This window comes from Oryctolagus cuniculus, chromosome 3, assembly GCF_051225735.1.
Source record: "Oryctolagus cuniculus isolate XC-2025 breed Fujian yellow rabbit chromosome 3, ASM5122573v1, whole genome shotgun sequence".
NCBI lineage: Eukaryota > Metazoa > Chordata > Mammalia > Lagomorpha > Leporidae > Oryctolagus > Oryctolagus cuniculus.
The window spans coordinates 152,177,758-152,199,317 of NC_142869.1; the positions used below are offsets into that span (position 1 = coordinate 152,177,758).

Consider the following 21,560-nt stretch of genomic DNA (forward strand, 5'->3'; position numbering starts at 1 on the left):
GACCTTAGCATTAGTGATTCTAAGAAATGCCAAAAATCTTAGAATTACAAAGTCATAAAATATGGTTTCTGTGCTATTTATTTGGCTGTCTCTGTTAGAGTCATTGAAACATGAATTTCTAATCTTCATTCTCAAAACTTGATTAGTAGTTCTGAACTGGGGCTCTGAAATCTGTACTGTTATACTCTTACATGTTTTAATCATCCAACTTACCACACTGTAGCTCTGGTGTGTAGCCTGGCTTGGAAGCATAGCCTAATTCCTTCTGTAAGAGTAGGGCTAATAGGATCAAATAGATTTTGCTTTTCAATTATTTTCCCATTTGAAACTAGAAAAAACACATTGCCATGTGATACCACTCTTAATTATGTTTAAAATATTGTAGATAAAAGAATCATATTTATCAAACAGAACTTGATTGCTATACAGCATAATAGCTATAACTATAAATTCCTACATTTTAAAAATAATTTTTAGGCAGAAACTTCCATATTTTAAAATCAGTTGATTTAGAAATGAAATTAGTATTTAATTTAGTAACTAGCAAGAGATTCTTTTTATTTATTTATTTATTTTTTGACAGGCAGGAGTGGACAGTGAGAGAGAGAGAGACAGAGAGAAAGGTCTTCCTTTGCCGTTGGTTCACCCTCCAATGGCCGCCGCAGCCGGTGCGCTGCGGCTGGTGCACCTCGCCGATCCGATGGCAGGAGCCAGGTGCTTCTCCTGGTCTCCCATGGGGTGCAGGGCCCAAGCACTTGGGCCATCCTCCACTGCACTCCCTGGCCACAGCAGAGAGCTGGCCTGGAAGAGGGGCAACCGGGACAGAATCCGGCGCCCCGACCGGGACTAGAACCCGGTGTGCTGGCACCACAAGGTGGAGGATTAGCCTAGTGAGCCGCGGCGCCGGCCATAGCAAGAGATTCTTAAAATTGGAGCTATTGCTGAAAAAAATCATGTAAATAGGCGGTGTTTTTTCTTTAGAAATGGCTTTATTATTTTTGTGAAAATGATTGATTGTCATAAAATTTCCAAAGCTCAAAGAAGAACTAAATGGGGCCAGCGCTATGGCTCAGAGGGTTAAAGCCCCAACCTACAGCAACGGCATCCCATATGGGCACCGGTTTGAGTCCCAGCAGCTCCCCTTCTGATCCAGCTCTCTGCTAATGTGCCTGGGAAGCAGCGGAGGATGGCCAAGTGGTTGGGCCCCTGCACCTACATGGGGGACCTGGAATAAGCTCCTGGCTTCAGATCTGCTCAACTCCAGCAGTTGCAGCCATGTCGGTTGTGAACCAGCAGATGGAAGACCTCCCTCTTTCTCTCTCTGTGTCTGCTTCTCCCTGTAGCTCTTTCAAATAAGTAAAATAAATAAATAAATAAATAAATAAATATCACACAAAATCCTACCTTCTTGTTCCTACTCTTTGAATAAACTACTTCTAATGCATATCTCAATGTATATAATAAAGTATAACAATACATAAATATGATAATGCTATACATGATGAATTTTCCCTTTCCTGTTTATTAGGAATGTGTTTCCATATGGTTAAATATATATATATATATATACACACACACACACACACACACACACACACATTATTTTAAAAATTTATTCATTTGAGAGGCAAAGTAAGCCCTTTCATCCATTGGTTTACTCCCCAAATGCCTTAAGTGACGGGCGACAGTGAGGAAAGCCAAAACCAGGAGCTGGGATCTCAATCCAAATCACTTGTGATTGTTAGGTATCCTATTTCTTGAGCTATCACTGGTGCCTCCCAGGATCTTAGCAGGAAGTCAGAATCAGGTGCCAGAACCAGGAGTTGAACCCATGTACTCTGATGTGAGATGCAGTCATCTTAACCACTAGGTTAAACACCTGCCCCCTACATTATTTTAATGACTGGCTAGTTTTATACTGCGTAAAAGTATAGTTCCATTATATTTAGCCAGTTTCTTTTTTTTTTTTTAAGATTTATTTTATTTATATGAAAGGCAGTGTTACCAAGAGAGAGAAGGAGGGAGAGACAGAGACATAGAGGTCTTCTATCTTCTGCTTCACTCCCCAATGATTGCAACAGCCAGGGCTGGGCCAAGCTGAAGCCAGGAGCTTCTTCTGGGTCTCCCACATGGGTGCAAGGACCCAAGCACTTGGGCATCCTCCACTACTTTCCCAGGTGCATTAGCAGGGAGCTGGATCAGAAGTGGAGCAGCCAGGACTTGAACTGGCACCCATCTGTGATGCTGGCACTGTAGGCAGTGGCTTAGCCTGCTATGTCACAACACCAGCCCCTAGACAGTTTCTTAATGGGAGGTACTTAGGTTGTGTTTCTTTCAACTCTTGAAAAAATCAGGGTACATGGTTTTATGTCCTTTATAGTAGCAACTGTGTAAAATAGCAGAGTGTTAGGAAAAATAATGAAAGAAAAGGCAAGAAATTTAATTTTATTTTCTGGTGAAATTTGTGATTTTTTTTTAATGTTTTGAAACGTGCTTGGGTTTTCCAAAAAAAAAAAAAAAGTGTTATTTTTGAAGTCACATTTCAGTGATTAATAGCCAAATGTCTACACAAGAATTAAATCTAAAATTAGGACAGTTTTAAGAGTCAACCAAAATGAGATCATAAAGTTAGATAAAACATTCTTTGTTGCTGGAATGTGAGCTTTCTTAGGACAGAAATGCTTGTATCTGAACTTTAGTCACAAACTATTTCCTGTTTAATTACTTTACTATAGAGTCAATTCATTTGAAACTGATGATTGTACTGTCAGACTATGAGGCATAGTCCAGATTCTTCTGAATGTCTTATCACGCTGTTTTCTGGTGCTGCTTAACTCACTTTAGTTCATTGGAGATATGTTGTAGTCTGCCAGGATTTACTATTAAGAATATGAAGTGGCATGTTTTCCTATTTCGTTTCTTAATACTGTTTTATGGACTTGCGATTATTTTGCTCATGCATAGGGGTTGCTAATACATGATTCAAAAATAATCTGTATTCATTACATTCTTTAGACATTGAAAATAATATAGAAAACATAATATTTGTTTTGCAGATGTCCGGTTACTGCTTAATAATGATAATCTTCTCAGGGAAGGAGCAGCACAGTAAGTCCTTGCATATTATATTGATATAACTAAAATGTCATCAGGAAACTTAACTGAAAAGTGATCACTGTTAATATAAGAGTGGGAATATGAGAGAGAAGAGATGTGCAATTCAGGACATGTTCAAGCTGACTTACCTCAAACGGTAGAGTTAGAAACATACCAGGGGATTCCAATTCAATCCCATCAAGGTGGCATGTACCAATGCCATCTCACTAGTCCCAGTGATCAGTTTCTGTTCACAATTGATCATAATGATAGGACTAAGAACCAAAGGGATCACATAAACAAGAATAGTGTCTGCAAATACTAGCTGATAGAATCAAAAAGGGAGAGAATGATCCAACATGGGAAGTGAGATACACAGCAGACCCATAGAATGGCAGATGTCCTAAACAGCACTCTGGCCTCATAATCAGCCCTTAAGGCATGCAGATCCAGCTGAGTTGCCCATGAGAGTATTTCAGGCATGGAAAGTCAAGACACTCTGGCAAAAAAAAAAAAAAAAAAAAAAAAAAAAAAAAAAAAAAAAAAAAAACTAAATGAAAGATCTCCGTGAGTGAGATCCCAGTGGAAAGAATGGGTCATCAAGGAAGGAGGTACCTTTCTCTGAAGGGAGGAGAGAACTTCCACTTTGACCATGGCCTTGTCTAAATATGATCAGAGTCGGTGAACTCAGGGGGCTTCCATAGCCTTGGCAGCTCATGACAAGAGCCTAGGGTGATTACTGATGCCATAAACAAGAGTGTCAAGTTGTTGGTTGGGTCAACAACAGGAGTCACTGTGCATTTACTCTTCATGTAGGAGCTTTGTCCTTAGTGTGCTGTACATTGAGATTTAATGCTATAACTAGTACTCAAACAGTATTTTTCACTTTGTTTCTGTGTGGGAGCAAACTGTTGAAATCTTTACTTAATGTATGCTAAACTGATTTTCTGTATATAAAGAGAATCGAAAATGAATCATGATGTGAATGGAAGGGGAGAGGGAGTGGGAAAGGGGAAGGCTTGCGGGTGGGAGGGACGTTATGGGGGGGAAGCCATTGTAATCCATAAGCTGTACTTTGGAAATTTATATTCATTAAATAAAAGTTAAAAAAAATGTCATCATGAAAGAAAATGTTTTAAAAGTGGTTTCTGAGCAGCTCTAATTCCTGACATAGATCCATGATACTTCAAAAACAGTTCATGGAAAAATGGAATTAAATGATAGTTTATTTTGGTGTAAAAAGTTTTGAAGTCCATGCATAATGTTTTCCTAATACACATTTTTTGTTAACTTTTTGAAGATCCTTTGTAGTTGCACAGTAATCTCAACTATATATAATTGTGTGTGTGTTCTGAACTAGAAGAGAAATACTTTGGGTCACAGAGGGGTTTAGGGTTTATTAGGTGACAATCTCTTCATTGTATGTTTGACCATGTTTTGTATACTCATTTAATATTACATTTTGATATTTGCAAAAGATCTTCGATGGTTAGGAGTTTCTTTTATTCACCTATAAATACCTAACATAGTACCTGACACATAGATTTTTACTGAATTTTTTTAATATTTTAAACAATTGGGCATTTCTATATCCTAATCATTGAAGTTGGACCAGTGACCATGCCTGTGACTTTCCACAACTATCCTAGGACTTCAGATAAATAACTGATCTTTCCCCAACTCTAACCTCCCTAAATTGTGCCTGAAGGTCTATATTTTGGGCTAACCAACTCCATTACTCATTTGAAAATCATATAATTATATAGATGTTTAATTGCCTTATACACATAAAAAGAGAAGAAAAATAATTTATTAAAAATGTATATATTTTTTAAAGAGCTATGGGGGGAGGAGCAAGACAGAGAGATCCTCCTTTCTCTGGCTCACTACCCAAATGGCCACAGTGGCCAAGTCTGGGCCAGTCCAAAGCCAGAGCGTAGTAGTTTCTTCCATATCTCCCATGTGGTTACAGGGGCCCAAGGACATAGGCCATCTTCTGCTGCTTTCCGAGGCACATTAGCAGGGAACTGAGTTGGAAGTGGAGCATTGGGGACTTGAACCAGTCCCTATATGGGATGCCGGCACTGCAGGAGGTGGCCTAATCTTCTACACCCCAATGCCGGCCTTGAAAAATAAATTTTTTTAAAAAGTTAAGTGCTTTACAAAGGTGTTTAATATCCATCCAGTCAGCTACACATATGCAATATGTGAGATTCTGACTAATATGGGAAATGTTCTGTAATTTGGCTTTTGTAACACTTGAAGGCCCTTGTTGTTAACCCTGATGAAGTTACAGGTATAACATAATTCTGGACATACCTGATTTTTCTTCTGATAAAAATTTGTGGCTTTTTTTCTTGCCTCTCATTACAATGAAAAACTTCATTGTAATTAAAAAAAAAGTATAGAAAAGTCACATGACCTCCATAGGTCAGGTTTCTTTAACTCTCCAGCTGAGAACTCTGAATATATTAAATATCGTTACACATTCAGACTTCCAGTTTACAGGTACTTGGAAACAGTTACAGCCCTCACCAAGTGAGGTTGGGGACATGAAGTCCAACAGCATTAGAAATGCTTGAAGGCATAACTTTACGAATAGCAATTAAAGGCAGAGCTTGCCTTTAATAAGGTTAATAATATGTTCATGTAATTCCAGTGCCTTCACAATTTAGTGAGCCAAATTTACTATACTTCTAAAAACCTAGATGAAACATGAAAAAGAAGCAATACAGTATAAATTGCAACTTCAGGAAAAATTCCTGCTTTATTATTCCAAATAATTTTTCTCATTTAAAATAAATGTCCTATAGTTCTGGAATGTGGGAAAATTATGTTTAAAGTCACAATGCAGTCTTATTGATGGAACCTTGGTTATATAAATAGTGTAAGTTGAGAAAGGGTTTAATCTCCAAACCTATTAGACTGGATAAAGTATAGGCGGTCTTATTCTTGTTTTTTTTAGTAGTCACTTTCTTATTTGCATTGGGAAAAATACATGCTATGTGAATTAACATTTTAATCATTAAGTGTACAGTTGTGGCCTCAATGTTGTGTGTAACCATAGCCAGCATCCATTCATTTTCCCAAACTGACACATAAACAGTGACTCCCCATTCACTTCAGCCCTTGGCAACCACCATTCTGTTTTCTGTAAGTTTAACTACTCACAATACATCATATATGTGGAATCATATACTATTTTCTTTTTTGTGACTGGGATGTTTTACAGAGCATAATGTTGTCAAGGTTCATCTATGTGGTAGCATGTTTCAGATTTCCTTTTTAAGGTTGAGTAATACTTCATTGTATGTATAATACCATATTTTTGTCCATATTTTAATGAATACTTGGGTTGTTTTGTCTTCCTATAAATTATATTAAAGTGTTCTCTAGGAATCAGTTTTAATTTATACCTTAGATTGTAATTATCAAATTCTGAGTGAATGAATGGCTATTTACTCCTAAGTTCTTCAAGGCTTACTGGAATTTTTGTACGTTCAATTAAGATTTAATTTTTTTTGTAAAAATATAATGCAGGTTGGCAGAAGTCTTATGGATTCTAAGAAAACAAAGTTATCCAGTTTTAACAGTAGTGCTTTTGAGTAAGCTTTAGCATTCTTTTTGTTAAATAAGTGTGTAGTTTTCATGTAGATGCCAAAGTCATTTTTTTTAAGTTAAAAATGAGAAACTTGATTTGTTGAGTTTTTCAGAGTAAAGTTTAGTAGGAGTCAGAGAAATACTCCTAATTATGTAAGTAGTCAATTATGAAAGAGTCAGTACATTTGACTCACAATAGATGAAAGTATTACAGTTTTATTTGTCCACAGAAGTATTTATATGATAATGATGGTTAAGTGATTGTTAGGTTAAAAAGTTTAAATAAATTGGATTTATTCTAAAAGAAACTTGAATGTAAGCTGTATTTTTCTTTTATTATAAACCAAATTTCTGAGACCGTTGTGATTTACACAGCAAGAGATAGGTACTCTAACATAGGTATTAATAATATTCTGATCTTGTGTGGAAATGAATATTTGAGGAAATACATAACTCTGATAAAACAACATGTTTATAGCAGGACCCAAAAAAAAATAAAGAAAGAAAGAATCTTCACAGGAAATTTCAGATTTTCTTGCATGTGGCTATACTCTCAGTAAATGCTTGTTGACTGGATGAATTAATAGAGAAAATACTGATAATTTTGTTGCTTACAGTAGTATTCTTCATACACAGCTTCTGAGTATTCATCCAGGTTTGAATTAATAGACATCAGAGAGTATCTGAGAGTAGAAATATACTATAAATCAGTGATTGCCTTTAGTGAGATTGCTGTGGTTCACTGCATCCCCACTGTGAAATAATTTGAGTGTTGTCACTCTTTCTTGGTTCTGAATTATTTTCAAAATGTCTAAACTTGGTTTTACCCTCAAAAGAAGATAATTTTGTCACCAAAATTTAGGTTGTCTAAAATTGCATAAGCTAAAAAAGGCTTTGCAGAAACATTTAGGATATATTCCTGTGGTAGTTTCACTGGAGTGTATTACCTTACATTCCTTCTTCTTCGTTGGATTTTTTAATATTGATTTTTTTTTTTAGATTTATTTATTTACTTTAAAGAGTTACACAGAGAGAGAAGGAGAAGCAGAGAGAGAGAGAGAGGTCTTCCATCTGCTGGTTCACTCCCCCGTTGGCCACAACAGCCAGATCTGTGCTGACCCGGAGCCAGGAGCTTCTTCCAGATCTCCCACGCGGGTGCAAGGGCCCAAGCACTTGGGTCATCTTCTACTGCTTTCCCAGGCCATAGCAGAGAGCTGAATCAGAAGAGGAGCAGCTGGGACTCGAACTGTGCCCATATGGGATGCCGGCACTGCTTTACTGACCCCAATATTGAATTTCTTTAATACTTTTCCTCTCCACATGTATATGCTGTTCCTCTCTGCTAGCGGCCTGGAGTGGCAGAAAATGGCCCAAGTGTTCGGGCCCCTGCCAGCCACATGGGAGACCCAGATGAAGCTCTTGCACAGCACTGGCCATTGTGTCCATCTAGGGGGGTGAACCAGCAGATGGAAGATCCAGCTGTCTCTCCTTCTCTCCGTAAATCTAATCTGGCTTTCATATAAGCAGAAAAATTAAAAAAAAAAAAAAAAACCTCCAGCCTCTGCTTACCTTAAAAAAAAAAATTGCATGGATGGATGAGTGGGTACGTGTGAATACCTTTTCCACTATTCTGTGGAACTGTCACCATTTAACTTTAATCAGTTAAGATAAATTTATATTCATTCTCTCCTTTACACATTTCCTATTCTTTTCTCCACCCTCTCTTCCCAAGTCACAAATGAATGGGATTAGATATTGTAGGCATTAAAAATTTTGCAGGGCTGAGGCTGTGGTGCGGTAGGTAAATCCTCCGCCTGCGGCACCGGCATCCCATGTGACACCAGTTCTAGTCCCTGGTGTTCCTCTTCTAATCCAGTTCTCTGCTATGGCCTGGGAAAGCAGTAGAAGATGGCCCAGTGCTTGGGCCCCTGCATCCACGTGGGAGACCTAGAAGAAGCTCCTGGCTTCTGGCTCCGGATCGACACAGCTCGGGCCATTGCGGCCATTTAGGGAGTGATTGAGCAAAAGGAAGACCTTTCTCTCTGTCTCTCCTTCTCACTCTCTGTAACTCTACCTCCCAAATAAATAAATAAAATCTTTAAAATTTTTTTTGATTTTTGGTCCAGCCTGGGAACCAATTACCATTTGAAAATTAAATTTATTATTTAAATGTAGTTTTACTGGGAAGATTAATCCTAAATTCTAAGTAATTTAGTTTACAGACATGCTTTTGAGGCAAATCATTTAATAGTTGCTACATGCCTGGAGGCTATTCTTAGGACAATTACAGTTTTCGTGAATTAAAAGCAGAAGTGAACAGCTACTTCTTTTGCCCTCCCCTTCCATGTACTTCTATCTATCCACACTTACCTTTTTTTTTTTTGAACATGCAATGTCAGGAATTTGACACCTAGTAATTTAATTCTGCTTTGCTATTTTTACATTTACTAGTTTCCTGTTAACTCATCAGTTTGCTCTTCTCAGCCAGATACTCCTTTCTAGAGGAGACTCTAGAGCTCATACCTGGAAATTCAGTGGACATAGGTCTCCAGCATAATCTGAAAAGCTACCATATAGTTTAAGTAGAGTTAGAGCCCCAGATTAAAAATTCTCAGTATCTTTTCTGTTAAATGCAAGTAATTTCCTAGATTATAGATTGAATAAAATGCAATATTGATCTTTATACAATTTTTAGATAATTTTCATCCTTTTTTTTCTACACATGTGTCATGTAATTACCTGGTAATATATTATTCTTTACTTCCGTAAAAATGGAAGAGACTATTCTTGAACCTATCACTATTCCTAGCCTGTACTCTGTAGTTCCACCATGGAATGTTTACATAGCCTAATTGCTCTTTCTGTCTCTCTTTGCTCCACTACCCAATTTTTCATACATGCCACTGCCAAATTAATCTTATTTATAAGTACTTTCTGGGGCTGGCACTGTGGTGCAGCAGGTTAAGCCACAACCTGCAGTGCTGGCATCCCATATGGACACTGGTTCGTGTCCCATTGCTGTACTTCCAATCTAATTTCCTGCTAATGGCCTAGGAAAGCAGCAGAGAATGACCCAAGTGCTTGGGCCCCTGAACCCATATGGGAGACCAGGAAGAAACTCCTGGATCCTGGCCTCAGCTTGGCCCAGCCCAAGCCATTGTGGCCATTTGGGAAGTGAATGGGCAGGTGGAATATCTGTCTCTCTCTCTCTCTCTCCTGTCTCTGTAACTCTGCCTTACAAATAAATAAATGAACATTAAAAAAAAAAAAAAGTACATCCATGTTCTCCTTTCTCTAAAAGCTTCTGTGACTCTGCTTTGCTTTCCAAATAGTGTAGTTATTCCATGCTTCAAGACCTGCCAGTTCACTCCAGTAAAATAACTGAACACCTGCTATGTGCCAAGCATTGAGTGTAATATTTCCTGTGATAATGGACCTGACTTACCTTATGTGTTTTGCTCATATTCTTCCCTCTACTTGAAATACTCTTCTTGCCATCTCTCCAGTTTCTACAAGACCAAAGCCTACTCAGTTTTTCAATTCCACTTCTCGGTATCACCCTCATTTCAAAAATGAAATTACCCCAATTACCTTCTTATACTCTTGCCTCAAGAGAATTCAGTTTTTAAAAAGCTCCATAATGCTTTATTGGTAATTCTCTTATAATATTTTCTACTTTGTGTTGTGTTTATGTTATCTCTCCTTTTCAGCAGGAAGCCCTTTGTTCACAAAATCTGAATGATCACTCTGCTGCTTTCACAGCATTTAGCCTTTTTTTTTGTATACTAAATATGAGAGAACTTCTGAAAGGTTGAAGAATAGAATTTTAAAAAATGTCAATCTTCCATGAACTATTTGAAGCCCCCTCATATGTACTTGAAAAATTAGATATATACAGCATAGATGTCTAACCTTTACTTTCACAGTCTTGAATGAAAAGGTCAAGACTGATTTAATTTTATTTTGCTAAGCATTGAAAGCTGGATATTGTTAATCAGTTTTTAAAATGGCCACATCTATATTATATTTATTGTGGTATAAGATCAATACTAGACAATTGTAATTTTATCTATCTTGCCATGTGCAGTTCAGGATAAAATTTTATTGACCAGTGAATTTTTGGCTGTCACTTTTTTATAAAACATTAGATATATAATTTTAAGTAATTGGCCTTTTTCTTTTTTTAGTGCATTTGCACAGTATAACTTGGACCAGTTTACTCCAGTAAAAATTGAAGGTTATGAAGATCAGGTATGTTTATATAAACATAGGACCTAGCTATTCTTTGTTTTGTTTTGTCATGGTTACTGTATCCTGCAAGAATTGGGAAGTGATATGCTTAAAGATGAAAAATTATTCATTTTAATCATAGCCACTCACTGGCAAAGTCATTGAAAATTTACTTTCTTCTATTAAGACTATAATGGTATTAGCAGAAAAGTCCCTTTTGAAATTCTCAGATGTAATTCATTTAAGATTTTAGAAAATAATTGCTTTAAATAACTTTCTTGTTTTTTATAGGAAAAAAAATCAATCCTATATTAATCCAAAATCTAGAATATATATTAGTAAGATTTATATCATAATTTGGTTGCTCTGGAATTCTACAGTTCTTCATGTGAGTAATATAGCATTTAGTAATTATTAAATCTTTTCTTTCCAAAATGCAAGTTAAAATTGCTAAGCTAAAAAAAAAATCACAAAAGATCATCCAGGTTTTTCTTTTGTTTTGGTTTGAACAGTGATTGTATTAATTCAAGTCATGCTTGCATGAAGTACAATTTATATGAAAAAATATCGTCAGGGAACTTGTAGGTAGAATATAAGAGAGACTGGTTAAGAACAAACATAAGAGAGAGCTCTTAGTGGCCATTTATATCAGAGCTGGTGTTTGGGATTGCTCATTATGTAATATGTAGTCTTGTAGTTAAATGCAGGTAATAGGACTAGACAGATGATGACATAAGCTTATATATAGATATATACATATATAAAGATATATAGTGCTTCACTGTATTAATCTCCGAAGTTTATTTTATTTCTGCCTTGGGGGGTTTTGGTTTTTTTCTTCTTTTTCCTTTGGTTGCTGTTATTAATAATACTGTATTGAACATTTTTGTAATTCTGGTCACACTAATTGTTTTCTACAAGAAAATTTTCTGGGTAAGATGATGCATGGTTTTAAAATGTTGGCTGTAAATATAATTGAAAATAATAAATTATTAAATAACAAATTGAAAAAAATAAATGAAACATTGGCTAACTTCTAGAATCATTTTATTTACCTAGCATAATTTTAATACTTAAACCAAAAATATTTTTTAAAAAATTTATATACAAGTTTTCCATATGACTATGAATATATAAACATTAAATAGGAAACTAACCAATAAGAGATAGAAATATGTCAGAAGGATGATAGAAATGTATCAAGACTAATAGGATTTTTCACAGGATCTAAGAATGGTTCCACGTGAGACAATATAATTGTCTTACAATAACCAGCAGTTCAAGGAGAAAAATGTTATATTAGTGGACTGCAAAAAGGATTTGAGAAGTTAGCAGTTATTTTTCATTAAAAACAAAGTCCTAAGTAAAAATATGGATAGATATAACCTCTTAGGTAAAATTGACTATTTAAGAAAAACAAATAATAAATATAATAAACTACAAACCCTAAAAAAATTTTTAAAGTGAAAAATTAGGGTAAACCACCTGATTAAGATTATTACTTACATCATAAGTGGAGATAAATAGCAATTAAGACACGAGAATGAGAACTTGTAAAGCTTGGAAAGAGAAGACTCTGGTAACATGGTTTATAAATTTAGGGATACCAAAGGATTCTAGTAATGTAACTGTTCAACCAAAAAAAGTTGCAATTAAAATAATTTGGTGAGATGACTAAATCTAAGGTAAGTACTTCATATAGAACTCATTAGCTGTCCTCTTTCTAGCAAGTAAGTGAATTCCATTTAAATAATGGTAAAAATTATACATTAATATAAGAGTAAGTTTAACAAGAAAAGCATAGGATTATAAAGAAAGTAGTGATTGTCTTCTTGAAACAGATAAAACGATCAAAACATTAAAAAGGGCTGCTACATTCTTAGAAACTTAAATTATTAAGCTTAAATTATTTCTTAGAGACTTAAATTATTTAAAATTAATTTTTAAATTTAATGTAATTTGAATCAATTTTTTAATTGGTCAGTATTTTTATAAAGTTTATGTGAAAAAAATACTTGCTTGAAATAACTAGGAAAAATATGAAAAAGAAGAGTGAGAAAAATTTGTCTTATTACGTAGAAGAAGATATTTTACAACCAGTTTAAAATCAAGTCAGTGTACTATTTTATAGAGCAGACAGATTAGTCAGTAGAACAGTATGGAGAACCAGAATTTAGTCCCAGCATTTAGGAAATATTTTTATATAGATACTGGCATAACTGCTTCCAAGAAAGAAGTGCTTCAAGAAGAAAGTTAGGATGGACCCATGTTTTCACATAATGTACTGAAATTTCAGATAGATTAAAATTTTTAGCAGTGACTACAATTTTATGGAAATAAAAAATCTAAGATCCTATCTATACAACGTAGGGCCAGGAAGACTATCTTATTAAATAAGACTGGAAACTTAGAAACTATAAAAGAAAAGACAGGGGTGGAACATAGTAGCACAGTGTGATGTTTGCAGCTTTGGACGTCTGCATTCCTTTTCAGAGGATCTGGTTTAGGGCCCAGCTACTCTGCTTCTGATCCAGCTTCTTGCTGATGTGCCTCCTGGGAAGCAGCAGGTGATGGCTCAAGTACTTGAGTACTTGAGTCCCTGCCATGTACTTGGGAGACCTGGGTGGAATTCCAGGCTCCTGTCTTGGACCTGGCCCAGTCCTGGCTATTGCTGATATTGGGGAGTAAACCAGTGAATGGAAGATAGCTTTCTTGCTCTGCCTTTCAAAAATAAATAAATAAGTGAATGAATGAATAAATGAATGAAAAGGGAAACATTTTACTACATATTCATGTCTTTAACTGTAGAATGAAACTTAACCTTAAACAGAACTCCAAAAGTATTAAAAATTAAAAACCCAGATAAAAAATACTAAAGAATACTCACTAACATAGGAGCAAATGGCCAACAAACATGAAAAGATGTTTAGATCTATCAGCATTCAGAGAAATAAAAATAGGGGCCAGTGTTATGGCACAGTGGGTTAAGCTGGTATAGCAAGTAGTCATTTTGGAGTGCCAGCTGGATTCCTTGCTACTCTGCTTCCAGTCCAGCTTCCTGCTAATGTACCTGGGAAGGCATCAGAAAATGGTCCAGTTTCTTGGGCCCCTACTACCCCAGGTAGAGTTCCTGGCTCCTGGTTTTGGCCTGGCCTAGACTGGGCTGTTGGAGCTATTTGGGGTGTGAATCAGCAGATGGAAGACCTCTTTCTCTGTGTCTCCTTCTTTTGCTATTACTCTACCTTTCAAACAAATAAATCTTTTTGAAAAAGAAAATTAAGAAAATTGAAATAATGATGTATCCATTATACTAAAAGAAATAATGTCTGTTGGTGATGGTATGGAAGAAAACATATATTGTTTATTGAAATGTGGATCATGGCCATTTTTCAGAATGCAATCTAAATACTTTTTTTTTTTGGACAGGCAGAGTGGACAGTGAGAGAGAGAGAGAGAGACAGAGAGAAAGGTCTTCTTTTTGCCGTTGGTTCACCCTCCAATGGCCGCTGTGGCCGGCGCACTGCGGCCGGCGCACTGTGCTGATCCTAAGGCAGGAGCCAGGTGCTTCTCCTGGTCTCCCATGGGGTGCAGGGCCCAAGCACTTGGGCCATCCTCCACTGCACTCCTGGGCCATAGCAGAGAGCTGGCCTGGAAGAGGGGCAACCGGGACAGAATCCGGCACCCCGACCAGGACTAGAACCTGGTGTGCCGGCACCGCAAGGTGGAGGATTAGTCTATTGAGCCACGGCGCCGGCCAATCTAAATACATATTAAAAAATGAGAAAAATAGAAATCCTTTACTTGCTGACCCTACCACCTTTGCTGGGAATCTATCAAATAGAAATAAAAGCATTGGATAGAAATAAAACAGAAATGAAAGTATATGGAAATAAATGTACAACAATGCTTATTTCACCATTTTTATTGTTCCTCCTAATCCCCCCACCCCAGAAAAAAGAAAACTGAATGTAAAGACGTAGCACATCAGTAGTGGATTGGTGAATACATTACATCCATTTTACAGGATATTATGTAACCATTCAAAACAGTAGTGAGAAGTCTGTCAGTTGACTTTGAGGGACTTCCTCAAGATACTTACATTGAAAAAGCCAGATACATGAAAGTGTTTGAGTTTTGCATACACATTTTTATTCCATTATTAAAACATAATAACCCAAGAAGCCATTTGTGTGTATGTATATGCATATACAGACAAGTGTGTGTATTTTTTCAATGTAGGATTTCATGACAATGAAAAAAATTTAGAAGGATATGTCCTGTATTAGCAAGGTTTGCTGCAGAGGAATGGGGGACGTCTTGGCATGTGAAAGGAATAAAAAGTTAGGAGAGTTCCAATGGAAGGAAAAAGGGGAAAGTTTTTAAAATAAAGAACAAAATATCATTTTATAATTTAAATGAAAAAATTATGATTTTAAAAATGTGGAAGTCATTGACTCAATGACTAGTGTATAAGAAACAAGTAAAAGACACCTCAGAATAGATGAGATTGTAGGCCATGGAGCAAGATGGGACCCACTAAAGAGGCTTCTCACTAGACTAAAGCCATTCTGGCAGCCTTGTGATTGAATGTTATTACCTGTTTTTAGTTTTGAGGAACTAGAGCTGGTTTCAGAAAGAATAAACTGTTTAAAGGTTTCAGAGAAAGAAACCAATTCCAGCAGTGTAAGGTTAGAGGGTGCATTTTTTTTTTCATTGAATAGGCAAAAGTTGCATTGGGTGAAAATCTGACCTGCATTCAATGAGCTGGCCGCATTATCTTTATCCTCGACTCATCTGAAGTATAGTTGCACCATGTAGCAAAGCCACTTGCTTGGAATAGAATTGTGTTAGTTTTAAGGAAAAGGCTTAAGAGTGTATTAATATGTATTAGTACTTAACTGCTGTTTTAAATACTTCTTCCTAAATTCATTCCATCATTGAAGGTATTGATAACAGAACATGGCGACTTGGGGAATGGAAAGTTTTTGGATCCAAAAAACAGAATTTGTTTCAAATTTGATCACTTGAGAAAGGAAGCAACTGATCCCAGACCCTATGAAGCAGAAAATGCGATTGAATCGTGGAGAAGTTCAGTAGAAACTGCTCTTCGTGCTTATGTAAAAGAACATTATCCGAATGGGGTCTGCACTGTAAGTCATTGATGGGCAACTTTTATGTCTTAGGCAAATGTATTTATGATCTCTAGAAATTTACAATAACTTACAGAACTGATATTTTGTAGCTTGCCACTCTTTTTACCAAGAAGTAAATACTTCTAAAAATGTTTACTATTTTTTTCAAGGAAGTCTGAATAGTAAATAAATATCTTGCAATAGCCCAAAGTGAGGAAATGGGTGTACCTCTAATTAAATCCAAGTAGGAATTAATTAATTTGGTTTGAGGTGCAAGTTGTGATGAGATTCTTTAATCTTATGTTCATAACTTAAGATTTCTTAACTAGATTACAAAAGGTTCAGAGAAGGGGCTGGAGCCATGGTGCAGTAGGTTAATCCTCCGCCTGCGGTGCCGGCATCCCATATGGACACCGGTTCTAGTCTTAGCTGCTCCTCTTCCAATCCAGCTCTCTGGCTGTGGCCTAGGACAGCAGTGGGAGATGGCCCAAGTCCTTGGGCCCCTGCACCCACATGGGAGACCGGGAGGAAGCACCTGGCTCCTGGCTTTGGCCATTTGGGGAGTGAACCAATGGAGGGAAGACCTTTCTGTCTTTCCCTGTCTGTAACTCTACCTCTCAAATAAATAAATAAAATCTTTAAAAAAAAAAAAGTTCAGAGAAAATAAAATTATTTGGATATGGAATCATTTCCTTATGTGTTTTATAGTGAGATTTCTTGTGTATCTTAAAATATGGTTCTTTCATAGATTTAATGTATTTTTGTATTTTCAGGATGAAATATAGTAATAGTGCAGTGCTTTTTTTTTTTTTTTTTTTTTTTTGACTTTCATAAGTACTCAGAGAGGCATAACAACACCCTGAGTTTATGCTCCAGTGATCTTCTCCATAGCCAGCGTTGTCTTTGGAATGCAAATGAGATCAGGAAAATCCCCTATTTGAAATCCTTTAAAGATTTCCCTTTGTACTTAGGATATAGGCTGGGCTTTTGAACTTGGCTTACAGGCCTTCTGTAACCTTGATCTGTGCTTACCTCTCCAACCAGTGACCATTTGTCCTAGTTTATACCTGCTTTCCAACGTAACTACCAATGTATCCAATAGTACTCCCCTTTTTAGAGATTTCCTGTTTAAGAAATTGATGAGGCCTGCTAAAAATCTCTAATAATTGAATAATATTATAAAAAAAAATATAGCGTAAAATGTATTACAAATTCTTTGAATTATAATTAGTTGACCAGGATTATTTTGGAAGAATATCTCAACGAGTAAGAGAGTGGTTCTGGGAGAATTGAGAGAAGCAAATTTTTTTCATTACTCTTAAGCAGTAGGCAAGAGATGAAATATTTTCATACATTATGGATATTCTCACAATGACCTTTTTCAGTTTATAAATAAATCAACTTTCTCACTCTTATTCTAGTACTTTTAAAAATGACTGGAGGGGTAGGGATTTGGCATAGTGTGTTAAGATATGGATTGGGACACCCACATCCCATATTGGGGTGTCTATTAGGTTTGAATCTCAGTTATGCTCCTCAGTCCATCTTCCTGTTAATGTACACCCTGATGGGCAGCACATGATAGCTCAAGTGATTGGTTTCCTGCCACCCATGTGGGACACTTGGATTAAGTTTAGGCTCCTGGCTTTGACCTGGCCTGGCTCCTGCTGTTGTGGGTATTTGGGAGTGAGCCAGTGGATAGGAACACATGCTCTCTTGCTCTTGCACGCTATTTCTCTTTGTCTTTCAAATCTCAAAATTAATTTCTTGAAAAGACTAGAGAAATGACAGCCCTTAAGATTGTAAAGTGAAAAAAATAATCACAAGTAAGTTGCAGTTTTTACTTGCAAAGATGGCTAAGTTGGTATCTGTTTAAAACAAATTTTCTACTTACAATGACCTGTGATTGAAATGAAAGCATGATACATCTAGGATGTTTATGAATATTTAGAGTACATAATTTTTACTCAATAAATTATAATTTATTAATTGGAAGGCTTTTATCACCTATTTTCTATTAGTTTAAGTATATAAATTTGAGAACTTTGTAGTTATAATGTTGGAATATGGACTTGTTTTGTATCTTTTATGTGTTTCTACAAAGTGGTATATGTAAGTATTCTAAAGATGTTTAAAGTTGGATGTTCTATGTTCCTAAATTCAATCTTGTTCCTGTTTTCTTTGCCAATAAGGTATATGGTAAAAAAATTGATGGACAGCAAACCATTATTGCATGCATAGAAAGCCATCAGTTCCAAGCAAAAAACTTTTGGTAAGTTAAAATGTTGTGTACTGAGGAATTTTGACACTGTTTATTTTTTTGAAGTTCTGTGTTAGTGGTGGGAGCTATACCTTGTTTGTGAGTGATTGACTACACCAATCTAAACGGGTTATAAAACTTCAAATTTTGATGTAAGAAAGGAATTTGTGCCATAGTCGGCCTAATCATTAAAGATAGCTGTAAATCTGTTGCCATTCAGTGAAGAGTATGAGGGATCAATAAAGCCTGTGGACCAATTTGGTACCTGGCCCAATGTTCCATTGCTTACCCTTCTTAGAAGTAAATGCAAGATTGTGAGGTTAACTAAGAGTAATTAAAGAAATGCAGAGCCTTCATAACTGGAGGAAAATCAATTCCGTTATGAACATATACACTTTAAGGACAAGTTAAAGTTTCCTATAGAGTTTCCTACAGATTCTGATGTACAAAGTTACTTTTGTAGACTTAATATATAGTTTATTTGAGATCTAAAAATTTTTAACGTTAATCTACCACAGTTCTAAGCCAACAAATCTTCATAAAATTATTATTAGTTTATGCTATTTGTGTGAAGAAATATACAATAAAACCAATATTTTGTGGTTGAACTACTTTTAAAGGAAAATTTTATTTTCTTTTTATTGTTTTTTAAAGATTTAATTATTTATTTGAAAGGCAGAGTCACAGAGAGAGAGGTCTTCCATCCTCTGGTTCACTCACCAAATGGCCACAGTGGCCAGTACTGGGCTGATCTGAAGCCAGGATCCAGGAGTCTCTTCCACGTTTCCCACTTGGGTACGGGGGCCCAAAGACTTGGACAGTCCTCCACTGCCTACCCAGGCCGTAGCAGAGGGCTGGATCGGAAATGGAACAGATGGTACCCAAACTGTACACAGTGGCCTCACCCACTACGCCACAGCTACAGCCCCGAAAATTTCTTTTTATTAAATATTACTTTAAAATATATTGGAGACGTTTTAGTGAATTACTAATTAGGAATTACATTAGAAATTATAATTCCTTTGAACTTTAGGATAGATAAAATGAGGAAAATTTTGTCTTTGAATTTTGTTTTCTCTTTTGCTTTACATACTGGCAGTTTTTTTTAAACCACCAATATGACCATTGTATCACTGAATTTAAAATTTTATTTTCAGTTTCTAGTAAATAAATTTTTCATTTCTGTTTTTCCATGAATATCTTGATATAATTGATACACTTGTTGATACACTTGAGTTCACATCAGAAGATACTTATCTTGAATGTTCTTTAGATTTCACTAGAGACTTTTCTCTTCCGTTTCCCCAGTACATAGGGGAATAAACATTTGTTGAAAATTTAATTGTAAATATTAATTTATATTTATAGATATTAATAAATATTTAATTATAAATATTAGTAAATGTTTGTTAAATATTTGTAATTAGAGCTAATAAAATTAATCGCAAACATATTTGTGATTATAATAAGACATCTTGGCTATTTTCTCCATTGATGAAAGGATGTTATCTATTTAGTGTCATTTACTAATACTATAGTAATACTTTTGGAAGAATCTTTTTAAATAATGCCAAATTAGTACCATTACTTAGTTTGAAATTCCCTTTTTTTGCTTAAAAAATCAATGGTTATATATTCATATGTAATAATGGTTATATTCATATGTAATATGAAAATATAATATGATGGTATATTCATAAGATCCTATTTAGAACTCACTAGTTGCTTGGTACTAAAACCTAAGTAAAAGAAATAACTTCCTTGGGAATCATGAAACAAAAATGAATAGACCTTTGTCACCCAAGCTACTTTGAATAATCCTGGATGAGTTGTGAAAATCAAGACATGTTGTAAAATTAAATTTTTTATTTTATAGAACATATAATATTCCTCAAATGTTAGATATTAACTTCAGGTATAAGAATATTACCATTTAAATTGTTAAGAATATTGAAAGGAAGCCAGAAATATTATAAATAAAACCAGTATGGTAATCTGTTAGCCATGTGACTATTTTATAAATACAGACTATTCAGAAGGAACAAACAGTTATAAATTTGCATTATCAGGTTGACTGTCTTAGTGTGCAAAGAACAAATAGAGGTGAAAAGGTATCCGAAAAATATAATGAGATTCACTGGACAAGAAAAATGAGCATCTCTCTTTTCTACCATGAATATGTATTTATTAGCATACAGAAATCATTTCAAAAGTGGGGAGAAAGAAAGATGTACCTTTTGTGTAAAAACATTAACCCTAAAACTGGAAAAGGGAAAAATAATCTGATGTTTTTAACTATAGCCTTTTATTTACAGATATCAGTTCCTACTTAAGAGTATTATATAGCATTTGCTAGGCATTTTTAAATTATTTGATACTTTGTATCATTCAGTAAATATTAAACTGTTCTGTGAAATGCTGATAATCTGAACATTTATTCAGTTTACTCTTAGAGGGATCCAATTAAAGAATAGCTTAAAATTTTTCTCCAAGAAGTATCTTGTGTGATTTTACATTGAATTGTGTTTTAAGTCTTAGCTTCAGAATTCTGAAGCTGACATACATCATATAGGTCCTCTCAGTAAAGTAAATATTAAATTAAATATGTCTTACAACTGAAATTAACTTTTGTTCCTTCTGAATATTTCAGTGGTTAAAAAATGGGTGAATGTCCAGCATCTACCCCCTACATTCTCTCATACTGTAGAATTAGCATTACGTCTAAAACTTAAAATTGATTCAAATTATTTTCCCTACCTTATTTACAGCTGCTGTTTTTATTTTTAAGGAATGGTCGTTGGAGGTCAGAGTGGAAGTTTACAGTCACACCTTCAATCACTCAAGTGGTTGGCATCTTGAAAATTCAGGTATGAATTTTTTTGTTTGCTGTTTTCTAGATTATTCTGATCAGAGAAATAGTTAATCAGTTTACATTTTCTTGGTATGTGATACCATTTCTTTTCCAGATCTTTGCTTTGGGGTAATGGGATAAATAAGTAGTACTGTATTAAATCTCTTCAGTAAGCTGGCAGTTTGTTCCATAGTTAAAAATCTTCAAGGACATGTGACAGATTACAAAATATGGTTAAATGTAGATACTACCATTTGGTCACTCTCCATTCAGTGTATTTATCCAAGCATCTTCTAAGTAGCCCTTACGTTCTTTTGCCATCTGAACTAGCTGAAGTTGGGTGACATATAATACTAAAGTATATATGTTTGTGTATATATAAATGTTTATT

The 21,560-nt window shown here is 35.4% G+C and overlaps 1 protein-coding gene across 5 annotated transcripts in view; it reads left to right on the forward strand.

The window, feature by feature from the left end:
- The window catches only part of CAPZA2 (capping actin protein of muscle Z-line subunit alpha 2), a 68,919-nt gene that overhangs the window by 38,107 nt on the left and 9,252 nt on the right, over positions 1-21,560 (forward strand). For 2 of the 5 annotated variants that reach the window (XM_089327944.1, XM_089327945.1), the window contains 6 exons: positions 3,057-3,108; positions 10,884-10,947; positions 11,218-11,314; positions 15,870-16,076; positions 18,251-18,330; positions 21,107-21,185. In XM_089327944.1, the coding sequence (XP_089184070.1) occupies positions 10,937-10,947; positions 11,218-11,314; positions 15,870-16,076; positions 18,251-18,330; positions 21,107-21,185 (474 nt within the window). In that variant the 5' untranslated portion in view covers positions 3,057-3,108; positions 10,884-10,936. 5 annotated transcript variants of the gene reach the window in all.